This window comes from Brachionichthys hirsutus, chromosome 15, assembly GCF_040956055.1.
Source record: "Brachionichthys hirsutus isolate HB-005 chromosome 15, CSIRO-AGI_Bhir_v1, whole genome shotgun sequence".
Classification (NCBI taxonomy): domain Eukaryota; kingdom Metazoa; phylum Chordata; class Actinopteri; order Lophiiformes; family Brachionichthyidae; genus Brachionichthys; species Brachionichthys hirsutus.
In genome coordinates, this window is record NC_090911.1 from 12,013,748 (window position 1) to 12,031,626 (window position 17,879).

General features: G+C 52.3%; 3 protein-coding genes across 3 annotated transcripts in view; all 3 read right to left on the reverse strand.

Annotated features, from left to right (window-relative positions):
- Positions 1-895: 895 nt before the first annotated feature.
- Positions 896-6,628, reverse strand: zmynd11 (zinc finger, MYND-type containing 11). Its single transcript, XM_068748614.1, has 16 exons — positions 6,498-6,628; positions 5,209-5,368; positions 4,921-4,944; positions 4,845-4,864; positions 3,764-3,938; positions 3,601-3,678; positions 3,354-3,446; positions 3,194-3,281; positions 3,038-3,093; positions 2,859-2,936; positions 2,529-2,647; positions 2,153-2,453; positions 1,862-1,930; positions 1,388-1,666; positions 1,123-1,308; positions 896-1,018 (listed from the first exon to the last, which is right to left on the reverse strand). Exons 1-16 carry the CDS (start codon positions 6,626-6,628, stop codon positions 896-898), a joined length of 1,980 nt encoding a protein of 659 aa, XP_068604715.1.
- Positions 6,629-8,805: 2,177 nt separating this feature from the next.
- vipr2 (vasoactive intestinal peptide receptor 2) lies at positions 8,806-14,479 on the reverse strand. Its single transcript, XM_068748537.1, has 12 exons — positions 14,426-14,479; positions 12,974-13,079; positions 12,327-12,440; positions 12,086-12,177; positions 11,501-11,598; positions 11,172-11,304; positions 10,950-11,100; positions 10,818-10,878; positions 10,648-10,717; positions 10,429-10,520; positions 9,598-9,769; positions 8,806-9,503 (listed from the first exon to the last, which is right to left on the reverse strand). Exons 1-12 carry the CDS (start codon positions 14,477-14,479, stop codon positions 9,330-9,332), a joined length of 1,317 nt encoding a protein of 438 aa, XP_068604638.1. The 3' UTR covers positions 8,806-9,329.
- Positions 14,480-15,288: 809 nt separating this feature from the next.
- LOC137904855 (disco-interacting protein 2 homolog C) overlaps positions 15,289-17,879 on the reverse strand; it is a 36,394-nt gene continuing 33,803 nt past the window's right edge. Inside the window, exons 34-37 of the mRNA XM_068749063.1 lie at positions 17,792-17,866; positions 17,445-17,619; positions 17,239-17,362; positions 15,289-17,138 (exon numbers count right to left, since the gene is read on the reverse strand). Coding sequence (XP_068605164.1) covers positions 16,886-17,138; positions 17,239-17,362; positions 17,445-17,619; positions 17,792-17,866 — 627 coding nt within the window. The 3' untranslated portion in view covers positions 15,289-16,885. The remainder of the gene's footprint in view (positions 17,139-17,238; positions 17,363-17,444; positions 17,620-17,791; positions 17,867-17,879) is intronic.

Consider the following 17,879-nt stretch of genomic DNA (forward strand, 5'->3'; position numbering starts at 1 on the left):
AACCTCACGAATCCAGGAACCTCTGGTGGATCTAGAACAGTAAAAAGGACTCCCAATTTAGAACCAATTAAAAGCTATAGAACTGCCTAAGGGTCACACGGGGGGGAGGGGAGGGGAGGGGGGTTAACACCCTGGACAGGTCACCAGTTCAACCATTCATGCTCACATCCCCACTTAGCCTGCGTGTCCTCGGACCGGACGCCCGACGCAGACGCACCCTTTAACGACCGGACCGTAAAAAACTCGTCGATTAAAAAAGCCACCCGAGCGCGTGCATAATAACAAACTACTACAATATCCCATGGAAGATTGATTTTGCCGGCGCCTTTTAAGGCCGCCCTTGTGACCCTGTTCCCAATAAGTGACTTAAAGACGACAAGATTTTAGGTAGAAATGATAAAAAGGTGCAATCCGCAGCGATAATTCCATTCAAGGACAAAATATATTAACGTTTGTGATTCAGGCCTTTTCTTTTCCTTCGTTTTCTCTACGGCGGTTCCGCTAGCGGCGAGACGCGATGCTATTCACCAAACGACGGGCGCGGTGGCGTTTGTGAAATTTACATTAAAAAAAAACACGTTTTCTGTTAATGCTCTTCTGTTGCTAAACACTTAAATAACACATTCTCTGACAGGAGCACAAAAGTAACACTGCAGTAAATTAAAAAAAACTAAACAGAAAGCACGAACAATAAATGGCGCCGTACGTCCGCTTGAGCCAACGGTTCACGATGCGAAGAGAAATAAAGAAATCAAAGCGTCAAATTAGAGCGAGGAACGCGACAAACGGCGGTTTTCACAGGAGTGGGGGGGTGTGGGGGGGGTCGAGACACTGACAGAAGGAGACGGCGTGAGCCAATGGCGAGTAGTGTATGGTGTGAAGGGGCGGGGCCTGCTCATCTCTTCCTGCGGCACGTCCGTTTGTGGTCGGCGTGCCAGTGCTCCTGCTGACACTTGATGGAGCAGTAGGAGGTGTTCCAGCAGCAGTGGTACATCGCCTCCTCCTCGCAGTTGTAGCACTGGGGGGGGGGGGGGGAACACAGACGGGACACCGGGTCAACGGAAACGCCGCCGCCGCCGCCGGAGCGACGCATCCAGACCCTCCCTTTAATCCGGAACTCACCCACTGCTTCTTCTTGGTCTGGGAGATCAGCTGCTTGTGCTGCGCCACCAGCTTCTTCACCTCCTCCACCAGCTCCTCCTTGCACTTCTCCTTCACCTGCTTGCACTTCCTCTCCATCTCGGCCTGGGCGCCGGACACCGCCTTGCTCACCGCCTGGCGCTTCTCCTCCTCCATCTCCGCCCGGAGCTGCGAAGGAAGCGAGAGGCGCTTGAGCCCCCGAAGCCGAAGCCGAAGCGCCCGAGAGGGGGGCGGGGCCTCCGCGTACCTTCTCCAGAGCCTCCCTGACCACGCGCTCCGTCTCCCTCTTGTTGTCGGCCTTCATCATCTCCTTGACGTCGTTGAAGACCTTCGTGTACTTCTCGTGGCACATGTTCTGGCAGGAGCCGTCGCTGCTGGTCTGGGTGCCGCGGTGCAGCGTCCGCGCCGCCGCGCCGCTGCCCTTCTTGGTCTGCGTGGACACCGACAGCTTCTCCGGCTGCGGCGGCGCCGAGGACGCCGGGATCTCCTGACTGGAGCTGACCGCCTCCATCTCCGGCTCCGGGTCCTGGGCGGAGACAGAGGAGGAGGACATTTTTACGTTCCACTAAAATGCAGGAAAATTAGGCCTTCATGGAACCTTCTGACAAAAAAATAAGAATAATAATTTTTCTTCCAGGTTTTCTCCCGGTTCTTCCCAGGAGAGGAACGCGAGTTCTTCTCACACGAGGAGCAGAATAGAGACAAATAAACGTACGCTGGCTTCTTCTTTGGGCTCGACCGCCTGACAGCGGCGGCTTTTCTTCGCCTTCGGCTCCTGGTTTCCTTTAAGCTGAGAAAAAAAACAGAATCAATAAAATAAAATACAAACAGTTTGGTGAAATCCGGTTCTTTTCTCATTCTAATATGAACAATCTGCAGATGAACCGTTTGCCTGGGTTCTCTTTACCTTGTTCGTGCCACCGGTAGAATAAATGCTGGTATTGATCGGGTTTTATCGGCAGGTTGGATCAGAACATATTTCCGGCGCGCCTCCCCGACTTACATTTCTGACCTGCTCGTTGCTGGTGGACGAGATGCTGGACTCCGCCTCCTCGGTGAGCTCCAGCCGGTCCGCCCTCCCGCTGGCTTCCTGCTGTTGCCGCTGGTTCTGGTTCTGGTTCTGGTTCTGCTGGGGATGCTCGTGAGGCATGTTGGCCTCCTCCATCTTTGTTTTCCAGAAGCGCCCGTCCCTCAGGAAGCGCTGGTACACCCCCAGCTCCTCGCACGCCTTCTTCCAGCCGTTGCTGCGCTTCACCTGCAGCTGCTGGACGCTCACCTTGATGTCCTGGATGTTGTCAGAGGGGATCCACGCTCTGGGAAAGACAACGGAATCAGTGCCTCGATGGGGGGGGGGGGTGCTCTGAAACAAGGAAGGCGGGGGGGCTCACCTCTGGTGCTGGTGGCCGAAGAAGCGAACGTCCACCTGGTTGTCTTCCCGCTGCAGGACTTTGGCCGGCCAGTAGCCGAACCCTTTCATCTTGGCCCAGACCAGGTTATGGCTGGGGCTCTGCAGGGTAACACCCACCCACAGCGACAGCCACACCCACAGCCACACCCACACACACCAAGTGATGCAACAGTGACAGCAAATCTAAAGATTCAATGCACCATTTAAATATCAGCTGCTTGGTTACATTAAATAGATTGAAATGGGAGGAGCCATCAAAGGTGTCAGTTAATCAATGTTTATTAATGACAGCCGGTCCGGTTGTACTCACACAGGGGTAACAGAACCAGTTGTCTGGCCGGGCGTTGGACAGGTAGAAACAGTTCTTACACAACAACAACTCATTCAGCTGGAGGGGGGGAGAGAGAGAGAGAGAGAGAGAGAGAGAGAGATTCAACCTTCAAGGAAACGGGCCGGGAAAACGGATCGGGAGAACGGCGCCGCCGGTACCTCATGGCAGGTGTCGCTGAAGAGCAGCCGCGCGATCTCCGCCTGGTCGCTGTGGACTGCGGCGAACACAAGTGGCTGTTAAAAACCCGACGCTACCGGCGGCTGTTGCTACCGGCAACAAGCCAACGTAAACAAACGCGGACGGCGCCGACCCACCTCCGTACAGGATCGCCGTGTTGTGGACGATCAGCTGAGCATCGGCTTTGAACTCCTCGAAGCTCTTATATTTCCCTTCGGCGAGATTCTGTCAGACGAAAGAGAGAAAGTTGGTCGATTGGACGAGAAAACCGGGGAGGAGGCCGGTCGTCACGGTTACCTCCTGGATGTTGGAGACGTCCAGCGCCGTGTGGATCAGCCGCTTGTACATGGGATGCTTCGTGTCTTTGCCTTTCTTGTTCAGGTCCATCGCCTGCAACGCAGAGGAGCAGAACAATCAGCAGCGTCGAGGCGAAGGCCGAGCCACGAAGACAACCGGATCAATCGGTTCACAGGCGTGAAAAGCAGCGCCGAAAAAGCCCGAATCTTTGCACCAAGAAGAAAATGAAGAGCCCCAGAAGTCTCACCCTCTCCTTCATGCGCTGGACGATGAAGCGCAGGTATTTGCTCATCTCCTGCTTGTTCAGGTTCTTCTTTTTACTGCCCTGCAGGACGCAGAGAGATCCGGATTAAAATGCAAAACCGGCCCCCCCTGGACGTCGGCGCCACGTCCCCGGCGAGACCACCCACCCTGCAGATGACGCACTGCCAGTGAGACCCGCCGTCTCTGGGCTTGAAGTCCTCCGACAGACACTTGAGGTGATAAACCCGGAAGCAGTTGTCGCACGCGAGGACGTCGCCCGGCAGGTGGCACTCGAAGCAGTACCAGTCGTGGCTCTCCGCCTCCCACTCCTGTGGGCACAGCACAAAGTTGGTTTGACCACGCCCCCCCCGCCGCCTCCTACCTGCCACGGACGGCATTGGGAGGGAAGTTATCGGTTTGAAACCCAAAACAAAACACAAACCCCCCCCTCGCTACCCCCCCCCCGGCACCGCTTCGTCTATTATATGAAGAAAAAGGAAAATAAGCATGCCTGACAGAGGTTAAAGAACACGGCAGAGGAGAACTACAACTACCAAGACCAAAAGACGACAACCGCTTGCTACCGACCTGCGGCTACGCCGGCGTCGTCTTGCATTTTAGTGTCCTTTCAATGAGCAAGCGAAGGTCCAGGCTTTGGCTTCCATTTGACATGTGACCCGGACCCGGCTTTGAGTCGCCCCGCGGGGCTAGCGCGCCACGTAGAAAACACGGCTAGCGCGTCACGTAGAAAACACGGCTAGCGCGTCACGTAGAAAACAAAGCTAGCGCGTCACGTAGAAAACACGGCTAGCGCGTCACGTAGAAAACACGGCTAGCGCGTCACGTAGAAAACACGGCTAGCGCGTCACGTAGAAAACAGAAAACAGGGCGAACGCGGCGACGTGTCTGCAGGCGAGTAGCAAGCGCTTGTTTCTCCGAGCTCGACGACGACCTCCACAAAGAAACGTGGCCCCGTGAGCACCGAGCAGCGACGGACTTTCGTGAAGCTTTTTTGTTCTTGTTGTTTTACAGAGGCTGAGCTACAACAGGCGGCGTCTGGTCCGGTGCGGAACCCGAATGAGAACCTGGAGCGTTTTCAACTTCGACCTTCGACCTTGTGATGAGCCGAAGGCGCAGCGACCGGAATCTGAATTCCGCCTACAACTCGAGCACCGACCAGAACGCGGCGTCTGCCACGCCTCTGACACCTGCATAAGAAAAAGATTCACTCAAATCCCCGACTGCTCTGCATGTGGCGGAACCGATTTCTCACAGAATGACGTTAGTCGAGTGGGGGGGGGGGGGGGGAGAGGTCGGCCCTTACCTTGCTTCCTTCGGCTTTCGGCTCCTGCGATTGCAAATGATTCAGAGAGAAGTGTTTAAAAGGCGTGTTGCTGAAACGGACCCATCGATGACAACGTGCTAACTTTAGTACGCATGCTTTTATTTTGTAGGGATGACACCGGAGCTTCAAATGTGAATATTTCTATGAACTGTTTGATATTTTCTTATTCGCTCATAAATCATTGTCGAAAACAGAAACTGAAACACATCCTAACCCTCACAGCAACAATTCGGATCCCCCCCCCCGTTAGGAACACACTCCACTCACCATCTCATCTCCAGGCAGCCAGTAGCCTTCCTGCTCGATGCCCGCCTTGGAGCCCTTGCAGCCGACGGTGAGCGTCTCCACGACGAGGCCGTCCTTCACGGCGAGACTCAGCTGTCTGGCCGTCTCTTTGGGATGCATTCCAAACACTCGGCTCAGATACCTGGACACGCAGGAGGACACGCAGGAGGACACGCCGCCATGAACGTAGCCACACACACAGTAAACTATTATCTAAGGGCAAGGAAAGCCGGAAGCCGTGCTAACGCGCTAACGCTGGGGGGCGTGACCCTGCCAAACAGGAAGTGGCTTCAACAGTAAGCGCGCCGTCGCCTCTTAGGCAGCTCGGCGGGTGGGAGACGGCTGCGAGGCGGCGGGAGAGACGGAGCTGTCTGCTGCATGGTGTTGCCATGACAACAGCCACTCGCAGCACGCATTCATTTTGTCATGCAGCCAGTTCTAAGGCGCTAACGACTTTCCCCATATTAGACAAGCCAGCCGTTTCAGAATCTGGTCATTCCTGCGGCTGAAAGGAGTCACCGGCCATTAAGCTCCGCCCACTTGCCCCCAATTGATCGATAAAAAAAGTCAAATGGACAAACTGATGGGAGATTTAACACCAGGGCGGCCGACGGGTCCAACAACATCTGTCCAACTACGGTTCCTTATTGCGTTCGAACATTCACAAATTAATTATGGGAACGCTTCCAGAAACGGCATAACGGCGATGCTAACATGCTAAACGCAGCCAGGTGGCGTCTCCAACATGGACAGAGAAAACCGAAAACACGGCAGGAGGAAAGGCGGAGGCACCGGCCGCCGGCATGTCAGCCCGCCCACAATGTCCCCTCGTCCTCTGGCTGCCAACGCGGGGTCGCTACCCCGCCCCCTCGTGGGATCAAACCGTCAAAATCCAGACAATGCCCGACGCTACACGTCACCTGGCTAACAACCAAACCAAACCTGGAAATGAGCTGGATTTAACCACGTCTCCATGGAGACGCCGCCATGCTCGCGTTCAATCACCCGAACGCACGAGAATAAGGAGCGCTTCATCGCCACGTGGTTTACGGACACGGAAGCGTGGAGAAGCGGGACTAATTTCGGGCCTCATCACATGTCTCCACATTTCAAAGGGACACACACACACACACACACACACACACACACACACACACACACACACACACACACACACACACACACACACTCACACACACACACTCACACACGCAGCGCTGTGTGAGTGGAAACCTTTACGTGAACCATGGTCTGATCTGTGGTGGCCTTACTTGGAGATCCTGTCCATGTTTGCAATTTGTTTCTGGTTGCGGATGACCTCGATGGACGCCCACACATACTGAACCACCTTTGGGTCTGCCTGCCTCTTCTTCACCACACGTGACATGATTTCCTTATTCATCACAACTGTGGGAAACAATAAAATAGCATAACTGGCATTTAGCAAACGAGTTTAGCACAACATGCAGCTCAAACAGAGGGCGTGTGCGCGGCTTCTGGAACAGCAAAAAAAATGATCCGGATATAAATTTAACAAGCACAAATTCTCCAATACATCATCATCGCACTCTGATAAAAATATAATAGAACATGACAACGTATGGAAGAAGACGGAGGAGGTCAGTGGAAGTATCGTGTTATTAATGTTCATCTGACATTAGACTGTTAGGATAGGCAGGAAGGAAGCTCTGGTCATGCAGGGCGGATTTAACAGGAGGCTCAGATCAAAGATCGTCTCTCGGGTGATCTGTCAGCCGGAACGGCGAGAAAACACGAGGACTAACGACCCGCAACAATCACTCTGACATCATGTCGATTCTTCAAATCACATGAACTCCTCTGTGCCGATGATGTCTGCCGATAAAACCGGAGGACAGGAAGTGACGTGATTACTTTTTTTTTTTACAGTGAACAAAAACTTATTTTCCGCAATCACCCGAACCGACCTGCAGTCTTCAGGGAAGAAACACCCGCCGTTTGGAGGCCACATCCCCTCTAATCGAGCACCAGGTGCTCTACCCATCATCCTCAGTCTACGTGAATGAACTGGAGACGCGCTTTGTGAATGTCTTTTGGACAAAAGGCAAAAGTTTGCCAGAGGGCAAAAAAATAAAATGGCAAAAGAAGAAATACCATGCAATTCCAAAACTGTGCGTCCAGCGCAAGCAGGTGTGAACGAGGGCTACCTGTACCCCGGTGCAAACACAGCCACAACCACAATCTCCACAGAACTCCAACAACACAACGGATAAGACGAGATGCGGGACACTGTCAAAGCCAACCAAAGCCACACAGGCCGAAAGGATGGAACCCCCCCCCCCCCCCCGAGGACAAATCAGGACAAAACGGGAAGTCTGACATTCCCCTCATGTGACACAAAAGCAAGAATCATCCGCGGTGGTTATAAAGATAATAGAATCAACAGAAAGCCACATTTACAGGATGCGGTGTTGGGCAAAACCTTTTAGCATCCGCCGCTCACTTTTAGCCAGCTAATAGCAACCGGATTGAAACAGATAGCTGGAATCTGGATTAGGATTATTAGACTGTGGTCAAACACACAACAACAAATCATGTCCTTAAACGAGAGACTGAATACTACACGTGATTTTGATAACAAAGCGGTGGTAATAGTAGAAGGCCAGGACATTAGCATTCAGGAGGCTGGCTCTTGCTAGCATTATTAGCAAGCTAGCTAACGTCCAAACCGATGCCTGTCAAAAATATTAGCGGATAAACTTTAATCAGCCCATTCAAAAATGAGTACAAGTGATAAAATAATACCCCGAACGCGCATGTAAGATTCGCGGCACGCAGGCTATCGTTGTGGGCTATTTTTTTTATTATTTTTTTGCTAGCGTTGCTAGTAAACTTTTACGGAGCTAACCACCGCTAGTCGGTCGGTAAGCCCAGCTAACACGTCGGCGAAGCTAGACGCCCACCCGAGAAGCTAACCCCAAAACGTTCATTACACACAGCTAAATCTGCACGTCGTCACGAAACCGCTAACCACTCGTTTGTTGTGAAGGGCGCCATGTTCACAAATCCTCCATCACGGGATAGGAAAGGCAGCTAAACGGCTAAGCTAACTATGCTAGCGCCGCCAGTCGCTGACCAGCTACCCAGCTACGTTGTCACTGAGCGGGTTCCGTTTTCGCACGGATAAAAATCGACCTCACCTTTGCTCCGGTGTCGATAACAGACAGCACCGAAGGAAATCTCAGCGCGACGCCGCTCACATGAGTATTTTTCGGGCTAGTCGGGGGGCTGTGGATGGTGGTTTGTGTCCAGCTGGCTACAGTACAGCAGCAGCGATGGGCTGGGAGGTAAACACACTGTTAGCGAGGGGAACGAAAGAGAGACCTCTAGCGGCGGGATGCGGTCACTGCACCCGACACCTGGGACGATGGTGGCGATTCTGCGCCTCCCTTCGTGGCGCTGTGGGCAAATAATAATACTATAGTAATATAATAATAGTTTACTAATAGTAATATCCCTTATTTGTACACCTATTTAACAGTTCTGCCAGCGACAAGAGAAAAAGAAGAAGTGCAGTAGCATGCTTTTATTTTTCTTGGTTTCCTGTTTTCTTGTATTTTTTGCAGCACAAGTAAGAGAAATTTAAACATTGACAAACAGCAAAATAACAGAGAATGTCACACAACAAAGGCGTCGTTCTGCACCGGCCCGGTTCTGCTGGTTTGGGCTCAGAGACGCTGAGAACGATGACGTCACACTCTGGCAGGAAGGGTTCCGGAAAGTTGAACCGCTCCGGGTCTTAGATCACAAAAGTAACGTTACAATATGCCGGAGAGGATGCAAGCGCGTGGTTACTGTGTGACATCATGGGGGGGGGGGGGTTCTGACCCACAGAACGCTTTGGGAAAGTCCAGGAATGTTGTCACTTGATCCATTTAGGGAATAAATGAGCGGGAAAACATGTCGGACCTTCTGACAGCAGAGAAAGTTCTTTCTGAGTCCAAGTAAAGAGATCTGTGGATCGGAACCAACCACCCACCCACGTGGTCCCGGGTTCCAATCCCCTTGTGACCTCCCTGCTCAATCTGGACGACGTTACCCCCCCCCCGCAGGATCCCGAGTCTTCACAGCACCAGGGTCTCTGACTGCAGGATGGACTGGGCCCGGGAGTCTCGGTGAAACCGGACCATCGGCTCTGAACCGTTCCCGGAGGCGAAGGCGCGGCTGAAGCGGCGCCTTCCGCTCAGGCGGCAGTCCACGCACGCGCTCTGCCACTTCCTCTTGAGCTCACCTTGAACCTGTAAAGTAAAGGTAAAGGTAAAGCCTCCGCCTCAAAGGGACGTCACCGATCCCGACAAGAACCGGCACCGGTCCAAATGTAGTGTCGCTTACCTCGCTGTTTAAGAAGCAGTAAAGGATGGCCACCACCAGACCCTGGAAGGATCCGAGGGCCAGGTCAAAGAAGATCTTATAATCTCCTGCGATGGATTCGCTGAGAGAAACAAAAACCACGTAGTGGATCCCGAACAGGGGGATCAGCAGGAGAGTGGACTTGGCCAACCTCCTGGGGGAAAACAGCAAAGATGTAAATCTACTGGGAGAGCGCAGACCTCCGCCAAGCAGCTCAGACCCCCCCCCCCCCCCCCTATAATGCGATTTATTGTGAAAATTTCACAATCCGATTTCAACTGGATCCGTTTCCTCGGGAATTAAAGACGGAACAAATCCGTTGATCGAATCGACTCAGCTACGACGCTTGTGTACCCCCCCCCCCCCCATCTTTAGAATAATCTTAATAATATCCAGATGAAATACCCCCCCCCCCCCCCAAAGGGTTGGGTTATTGGGATAATCTCGCTGTCTATGAATAGATTAGACTTCAAACCAAGCGTTCATCACATTGTGCTTCTTAATAGAACTAAACTTTGATTAAACGGAGGAGAAATCAAAAACGAATTATTTAATCCTTGATTTAAACGCGCTATAAACCGGATACTGATCCTCCTCCTCCTCGTCTTCCTCGTCTTCTTCTTCCAGCGGCTGCATCATGAGATGCTGATGAGCTGCACGAGCGTTAGCGGCGTTATCGCTGCAGCAGACAGCAAACAGAGGGGGGGGGGGGGGGGGGCAGCGAACCGGCTCCTTCATCCAGCCGGAAGCTTCAGCCGTTGTTGTCAGGATCTATTTCCAGCCTGAGCCGGAGGAGGTTTCCAGCACGAGTACCTGTACTGTGATTGGTCGTTGCCGCCCACGTCGGGACACCTCAGCTTCGCAACCAGAATCCGGATGATGCTGATGAAGAGGAGGAAGTTTACCTGGGGGGGGGGGGGGAGATAACGAGGAATCAGGAAACCCCGCAACGACTTCGTTTTCGATGCGTCAAACAGTTTTCACGCCCACGGGCGAAACACGCGGGGGGGGGGGGGGGTGGAGCTTTTCTACCATAACGGAGAAGCCGATTGGTCCGTTGATCACCCAGTTCGGGACGGGGTCGTCGTTCGTCTCCCAGCACCTGAGGGACGCAGCAGCATCGATAGAGATCGATCAGAACCGTCTTAAGATGATGAACCAATCAAGAGGCTCATCACGTTGTCACGCCGACGGGCGCTCACCCCGTGTCCTCCAGGTGAACTCTCAACACCGCCCACGCGACGACGAAGACGGTGGGGAATCCTGTGAGAAGAGAGCGTCGTCAACGGATACGAGCCACGGGGGGGGCGGGGGGGGGAGGGGCTGCAGCGTACCCCAGCCGATCCACATGTAGACGATAAAGTGGCGGTTCTCAGAGAAGATGGCGACCAGCAGGGTGTGGAGGTAGAGCCCCTCCGCCAGCAGCCAGAAGAAGTTGGCCATGATGAAGTAGTGGAAGAACACCAGGCTGGCTTTACAGCCCAGCTGGAGGGCAGAGAGGGGAACAAGAGCGCATCAGGGAGGGTGAGGCGGGGGGTGGGGGGTGGGGGGCTCACCAGGGACGGCTGGTCGGAGCACTGGGACGTCCGACTGAAGAGGACGCCGTCTTTCACCAACACCGCCACGGCCCTCAGGATGAAGGAGGAGAAGAGGTTGAGGTGGATGTAGTTCCTGGTGCAGTGGAGCTTCCTGGGCGACAGAAAGTCAGAGCATGGATCAATAGTTCTGATTAACCCCCCCGCCCCCCCGGGTCACAAAGTTAAACAATAGAAGCTAGGAAAGTCACTCGGAGAGCGCAGACCTCCGCCAAGCAGCTCGTTCCCCTCCTAACTGGATCTACGCCGTCGCCGTGGTGATCTGGATCAGCATCAAGAGGAGATCTTACCGGAACAGACAGAGGATGGCGCTCCCGGTGGTGAGGGCGATTAATGACAGGCTGTGACCCAGAGTGTACAACGTCTGCACGACCAGGTAGAAGACGAGCTGCAGACAGACAGACAGACAGGGAGACAGACAGGCAGACAGACAGGCAGACAGGCAGACAGACAGGCAGGCAGGCAGACAGGGAGGAATACCAAAAGAGAGCAAGAGAAGCAGGAGTGGAAGTGAGAGAACGGTGACGAGGGACAGAAACGGAGAGACGGGGGGACAGTAAATGAAACGAGGACAATGGCTGGCTCAGAAGGAGACCAGTCGTCAGCGGGGGACGAGGACGGGAGCAGTGACTATCCCCACCGAGGCCAAAGCAGGACAAAGGGTCTCCACGCCAAGAGCGCAGGAGGCGGAGCTACGAGACACCCCCAGGAAGTGGACAGGACGCCACCCAGAAATCAGCCCTGTAGTTCTATGAGACTCTCTCCTGCTGTTTGATGACGCGCTGGCGACGCATTCAGGGTGTAATCCCGCCTCTCATCCCGCCGGGACGGATGCAGAAGACAACTAAAGAGGTCAGCGCAGACATTTCCGGTACCTTGTCATGGCTGGCGTCCGAGCCGCACACGCTGCTGATGTTTGGGAAGACGTCCGACCAGCCCGCCGACGTACACTTCCTGCTGACGTTTCCTGTGCGAGGAGGAAGGACGCAGAAATAAGTACATCCGACGGGAACTAGACGAGACACTGGAGCCCAACCGGGAGGATCCCCATAGCCTAGCCTAACCTAGCCTAGCCTAGCTAGTAGGGCTGTCAACACAGAAACCCAGGTTACCCACCGCTCCTGCCGAACACGGTTGTCAGGGCTCGTGGGCAGCGGATGGTGGCGACCTCGCCGGTGCCGGCGCGCTCCCAGCATGCAATGCTGTCCCATTCTCCTTTGCACCCCAGCCCTGCCGAAAAAACACCAAAGGTGGCCTCGTGAACACATTTCGAGGATGGAGGAGGATAGGCAAGATGAACGATGGAGGGAGAGAGAGAGAGAGAGAGAGAGAGAGCACCTGGACAGGTAACATCTGGAGTTGGACTGAACGACTTGGAGGGCAGAGAAGAACATTCTGGCACCGGAGACGCTCGTGTTCCGGATTTAGACGGAATCTGAGGGAGCTTTGGTCCTGAATGAATAAAAGCCCCCCCCCCCGCCGCCGCCCCCCCCCCACACCAGAAGCTGAACAAACAGCCTCCTAAAATAACTCCCAGCTCCTCGCCGGTAATGGATGCTCAGTTTGCTGACGGCAAAGTGAACAGTCAACAAGGCGTTTTTAGATGAGGCGCGTTTGCTCAAACGGGACGTCCCCGCTGACGGAACCCGGCCGGGGCGGAGCCTAATGCTTCCGTCCGCTCTGACAAAGTAGGAAGGAAGGAAATGGCTGGAATGAAGGAAGCACAGGCGGAAAAGGAAGCGAGTGAGGAAAGGACGAGTGACCTTCACGGCTGCCGGCGACCTCCTCCTCGCTCAGCCTCCTCAGACACTCCGCCCGGTCTTTCTCCACCTCCAACAGGAAGTTACAGGTCGGATGGCGCCCGTCGACCTGCGGGAGGAAAGAAAGAAAGAAATCGGCTCTGTGGATGCTAACAGCTAACTAGCGCTCCTCATCATCGACATCCTCACGAGAGAAGAAGAAATGTTCAGCGGAACTTTTGTGGATCTGAACCGAGATGAAGATGAAGCGACGTTTATTTACACGTGAACCTGGAGCAGGATTTAATAAAAGACGCGACTCGTTTCCGTGTCGTCCTACCGGCCAACCAATCAGCCAATCAGCAGACAAATTGAACTTAATGCACCGCCCACAGCAGAATAATAAAAAATAATCTCATCGCTGAGTAATCTGCCTCAGGTGCGGCTGATAATCGTGGTTGTGTAACAGAACCTTCACACGAGGGCGGGTCCCGTCCGTGTCCGAGCTGCGTCTGTGGGATGCTGAGCTCTGATTCGACACGCCCAGGATCCGACTCCCCGATTCAGGGACCAGGACTGACCCAAACCCCCGACTTCAGCAGAACAGAACCGGCGCTGATGTCACAGGATGACATCACTTCTGACGCCCTCCAACGTCTCTTCATCTGAAAGCCGGAAAAATGACTACGAAAATAAAAATGTCCGATGGATGAGACGTCGCTCGGCGGGAAAGGGTGCATGGCACCATGTTTGGTCCTCACGGAGGGGCGGAGCCTAGCGATAAGGCCGAAAGGGGAACCGGGACAAAGAGTCCGGAGTCCAGAATAAGAAAAAGGAATCACTGAAAGCCAAACGGAATGATGCAGTCTGAACGGGGCATGAGGCGTTCGGGCTCCTGTGTGTGTGTGTGTGTGTGCTTGTGTGTGTGTGCGTGCGTGTGTGTGTGTTCTCTGTTACGTAACGGCTGCTGCCTCCCTCTGATGGGGAAAGAAGAAGAAGAAGAAGAAGAAGAAGAATTCTCTCCAGCCGGAGGATTTAAAATAAATAAATAATGTTCTTTGAGTTAGCGGCTAACGGCTAATGGAATCGTTTTCCAAGCGTGGCCTGGAGATAAACGTCTTGTTCAGAAGAGCAGGTCCAAACAACTTCAGAAGTTCACAAATGATGATGTAATCATTATTATTATTATTAATAAACGTATCTCTGTGCTGTTCTCTGATTGGTTCTTTCCTCACGTTGCATTCGAGGAAAAAAAGGATTTGAGAATGATTTTACGTGGTGATTGATGATCTCACAACCGTCCTGCAGGTGATTCCAACTTATTATTAATGATAGATTTAAATTTTAATTTAAACATCATGGATATAAGCGCTGATGCAGACTTTTATTTTTCAGTATCAAGTCATGCAAATGAGAATAAATAAAAGAAACACACCAAATCATTTTAGTCCCTGCGATTGCAGAAAGAGGACTCACCACGAGAAGACTCGCCGAGACACAGCAGGTGAGGAGGAGGAGCACAACTTCCATCTTTGCTCCTCAGGCAGAGGAAGAGGAGGTAATAACCTCTGGTTATGACGGACCTCATTGAAACTCCAGTGTGGACAGCGTCCCCTCCACGGAGCCGAGTGCTGAGACCGAGCATCGTCCACAGCGTCAGCCCACGACAACACACGCACACTGCTGGATTTCAAAGTAAAAGCTTCCTGTGCCACGCTGTCGTCTGGCACATGTGCAGCTCCGGTTGTTTTAAATTGTTTTATAAATAAAGTTGAGTTAAGTTGGAGGATGGATGCCTGGTTCCAGTAAGCCTCATCAACAGATCAATAAAGGAGGGAAGGAATAAATTCATTCATTAAAATCATAAACTTTAATTTTTAAGATAATCTCGAAACAATTTTGGGAGAAAAAATGTGTGGATGTAGTTTTATTTTCTAGATGATCTATAAATATAAACTATAAATAATTAAAGAGTAAAGAGTGCAATAACTGCGGTAAGGTTTTATATCACTCGTTTCAAAATAAAAGCATCGTTGCTCCTGTAGGCACGCCTCCCTCTGGTGGTGGAGGCGAAAAGATTGTTTTTAAATATTTAAAATATTTAAAAAGTATTTTATGCCCTAACATTTAATTCTCACTATTACAGGGAGTTTAAAGGGAAACTTGATCAAATCATTTTCCTTTCCCACATTAATCAATTAATTATATATATTAATTATATATATATATATATATGTATATATATATATATATATATATAAACTACCTTCGTAAGTTATTTCAGACATCAGACCCTGCGTGAAAATGTTAAATAAATCCTCAAAATTCCTGCTTTATTGTCAAAATTGTTGAAATATTTATTTAGATGAAACTCAAATAAGACATTTCTTTAAAACCTTAAAAAACATAGCGGGGAACACGTTTTGCTGATAAAAGAAAATATGAAGAAAGTGTTTTTTTTTCCAAAATGAAAAATCCTCTGTGTAACGGAAGAAGCTGCGAGTCTTCTGCTTCCCGTTTCAGTCTTGATTCCCATCGTGACATCGCTGTACGAGCCCTGATTGGTCGGTCCGTGTAAAAATAAAGCACTTCCGACTCCTATATTGACAACAGTAGCAGCTGCTTGTCTTCCTGCTCGTTGAGGCTTCACTTCTTCATTTGAATTGATCAGACAGAACCTGATTGGTCCTGCTAAATGTGACGCTAAATGTGACGCTTGAAGAGTTCTGCTCCCAAGATGCAGAAGACAAAATCATTCTGAGTCCTCATGGACACTAGGGGGCAGCAAAGCGTTGCTCAGCACGATCTTGGTTTAAGTCAGTTATTCTTATAGGAGGATTAAAGTTTAGCTCTTGAACTGAGAGACAGGAGACGGACGGACTTCAGCTGTTAAAGGATCCAAACTGGATTTTGAAATTTCAGGACGGACGGACGGACGGAAAATCCTTTCTTACGTTTGAATATTTTGGTTCAGGAGTCCACTCGACCGCTGCGGATCATTCGCTCATCTCTTCATAAACATCTGTAGTCAAATATTGCTATTTCCGTTATAAACCAGATGCAAGCGTAAAGATAAACGCAAACGCATTTTTGTCTGGTAAATTAGCAAATCTTCATTCTTGAATGTCTCGTCATAAACGCTAAACAGAAACACAATAAATTAAATCAGGTTGTTTTTGTACATACTTACATGATACGAGTTTACGCGTTTGTTTGGCTTCGGTCGACGCAAATTCGTACAGAAAAACGAGTTAAAGGCTGCGGCTGTTTTAGCGCTAACGCTTTTTAACGCTAGCGTGAACGGAAAATAAACTAAAAACTTAGCAAAGAAAATCCAACAGCGAGCTAACGTGACCCGAACTGGTCGCACCGTCCCGTCAGACGCCCCGTTTAAAACGTAGCGTTCTCTCTGTGAGGGTTGAATCCTAAAAAAACGGAAAGTACGCTTTTATGCACAGTTTTTTGTTTGTTTTTTCGTTTATGTGGAAATATTTGTCTTTTTTTAAAAAAAATAGCCTAAACTTTACTGACGACGTTAAACTATGAACAAGAAAAGCAACTTCGCCAAATACTTAACAGGAAACGAGGCTAACTTCCAAGTCGCTTTGTAAACGACTGCCCTCCGCTGCCATCGCCGGGCAACGCGATTTGACACTTTTTGGTAAACAACCGACACGAATAGGGGGGGGGGGGGGGCTTTGGCCCTCTGAATGGGGGCGGCTACTTGGTACGAATCACGCCTCCTCGGGCCTTACGCCCTAAACATAACCACTGGCTCCCAAGAGCTAGCTGCTCATAGCTAGCCTGGGAGCAAAGGGCTGCCTGAGAGACAAAAATCAGGACCGCCAGCGATAACTTCCTCCCGTTGCGCCTCAAACGCCGGCTCGGTCTGCGGGCTCATCGTCCTCCGTCCCAGGAGCGTCTCCGCTGAGGCCGTCACATGTTGTAGGCCACGTAGACGGGATCCAGCTGGTCGGCCAGGAAGCCGTCCCGCAGGTGCATGCGCTGCTTCTCGCCGCGGGAGTTAATGGGGATGACGCCGGTGTCCACCACCACGACCACGCCCACGATCAGGTAGTGCTCCTCCAGGACGACGTTGGTGACCAGGGGGACCAGGTCCAGCGCCTCCTGCTCCGAGCCGTCCAGCTCCACCACCACCACCAGCAGGTTGGTCCACGTGAACACCGCGCTGGAACCACAGAAGAAGAAGAAGAAGAAGAAGCATCACCGGATGGGAAGTCTCTCCGGTAGCGGTAGCAAACGCCACGGGGGGGTGCGCCGGGCCGCACCACTCGGTGATGCTCTTGTGCGTCCTGATGACGGAGGTCTCGATGTCGATGGGGTGGTACCGCATCCCCCTCAGCTCCATGGCCTCCTCCAGGGCGCCGACCACGTACAGGGCGTCGTGACGCTCTGCACACAGACACACGCCGCTTTTGGTTCGGATCCGCCGACGTCACGGGTCGGACCTCGGGCAGGCGCCGCCCCCCCTCACCTCCGCTGGCGTCGGTCAGCTCCGTCCGGCGCAGGAAGCCCAGGCATCCGGTCCGGGCCCAGATGGTCTGCGTGTCTCCGAAGCTGAGTCTGGAGCCGAAGTGGTCCGACTGCAGCGCCTCGTCTCCGTAGACGGCGAAGTAGCCGCTGGCGTTGTGGCCGCTGTGCACCCAGATCTACGCGCAAACACACACACACACACACGCGCGCACACACACACACGCGCACACACACACACACACACACGCGCACACACACACACGCGCACACACACACACACACACACACAAAGTGACGTAACAGGCAGAGGAAGCCAACGTCAAAGAAACCAAAAACCTGCAGACCGACCTCGCCCAGATGCGACTCTCCCATTGGTCCCTTGGTCTCCGGGTTGGCGATGATAATCCGGACCCCCGGCAGGATCTGATCGGAACGC

Bases quoted from the DNA above. Each gene is read 5' to 3' on its own strand.
- vipr2 (XM_068748537.1), bottom strand. From the start codon at position 14,479: ATGGAAGTTGTGCTCCTCCTCCTCACCTGCTGTGTCTCGGCGAGTCTT. The intron at 11,101-11,171 runs GTGAGCCCCCCA...TCTGCCCTCCAG, and splicing joins GCTCCGACCAGCCGTCCCTG to CTGGGCTGTAAAGCCAGCCT. The intron at 10,718-10,817 runs GTGAGCGCCCGT...TGCGTCCCTCAG, and splicing joins GTTCACCTGGAGGACACGGG to GTGCTGGGAGACGAACGACG.
- zmynd11 (XM_068748614.1), bottom strand. From the start codon at position 6,628: ATGAATAAGGAAATCATGTCACGTGTGGTGAAGAAGAGGCAGGCAGAC. The intron at 3,939-4,844 runs AGAGCAGTCGGG...AACCAACTTTGT, and splicing joins AAATCGGTTCCGCCACATGC to GCTGTGCCCACAGGAGTGGG. The intron at 3,282-3,353 runs GTAACCGTGACG...TTCGTCTGACAG, and splicing joins ACGTCTCCAACATCCAGGAG to AATCTCGCCGAAGGGAAATA.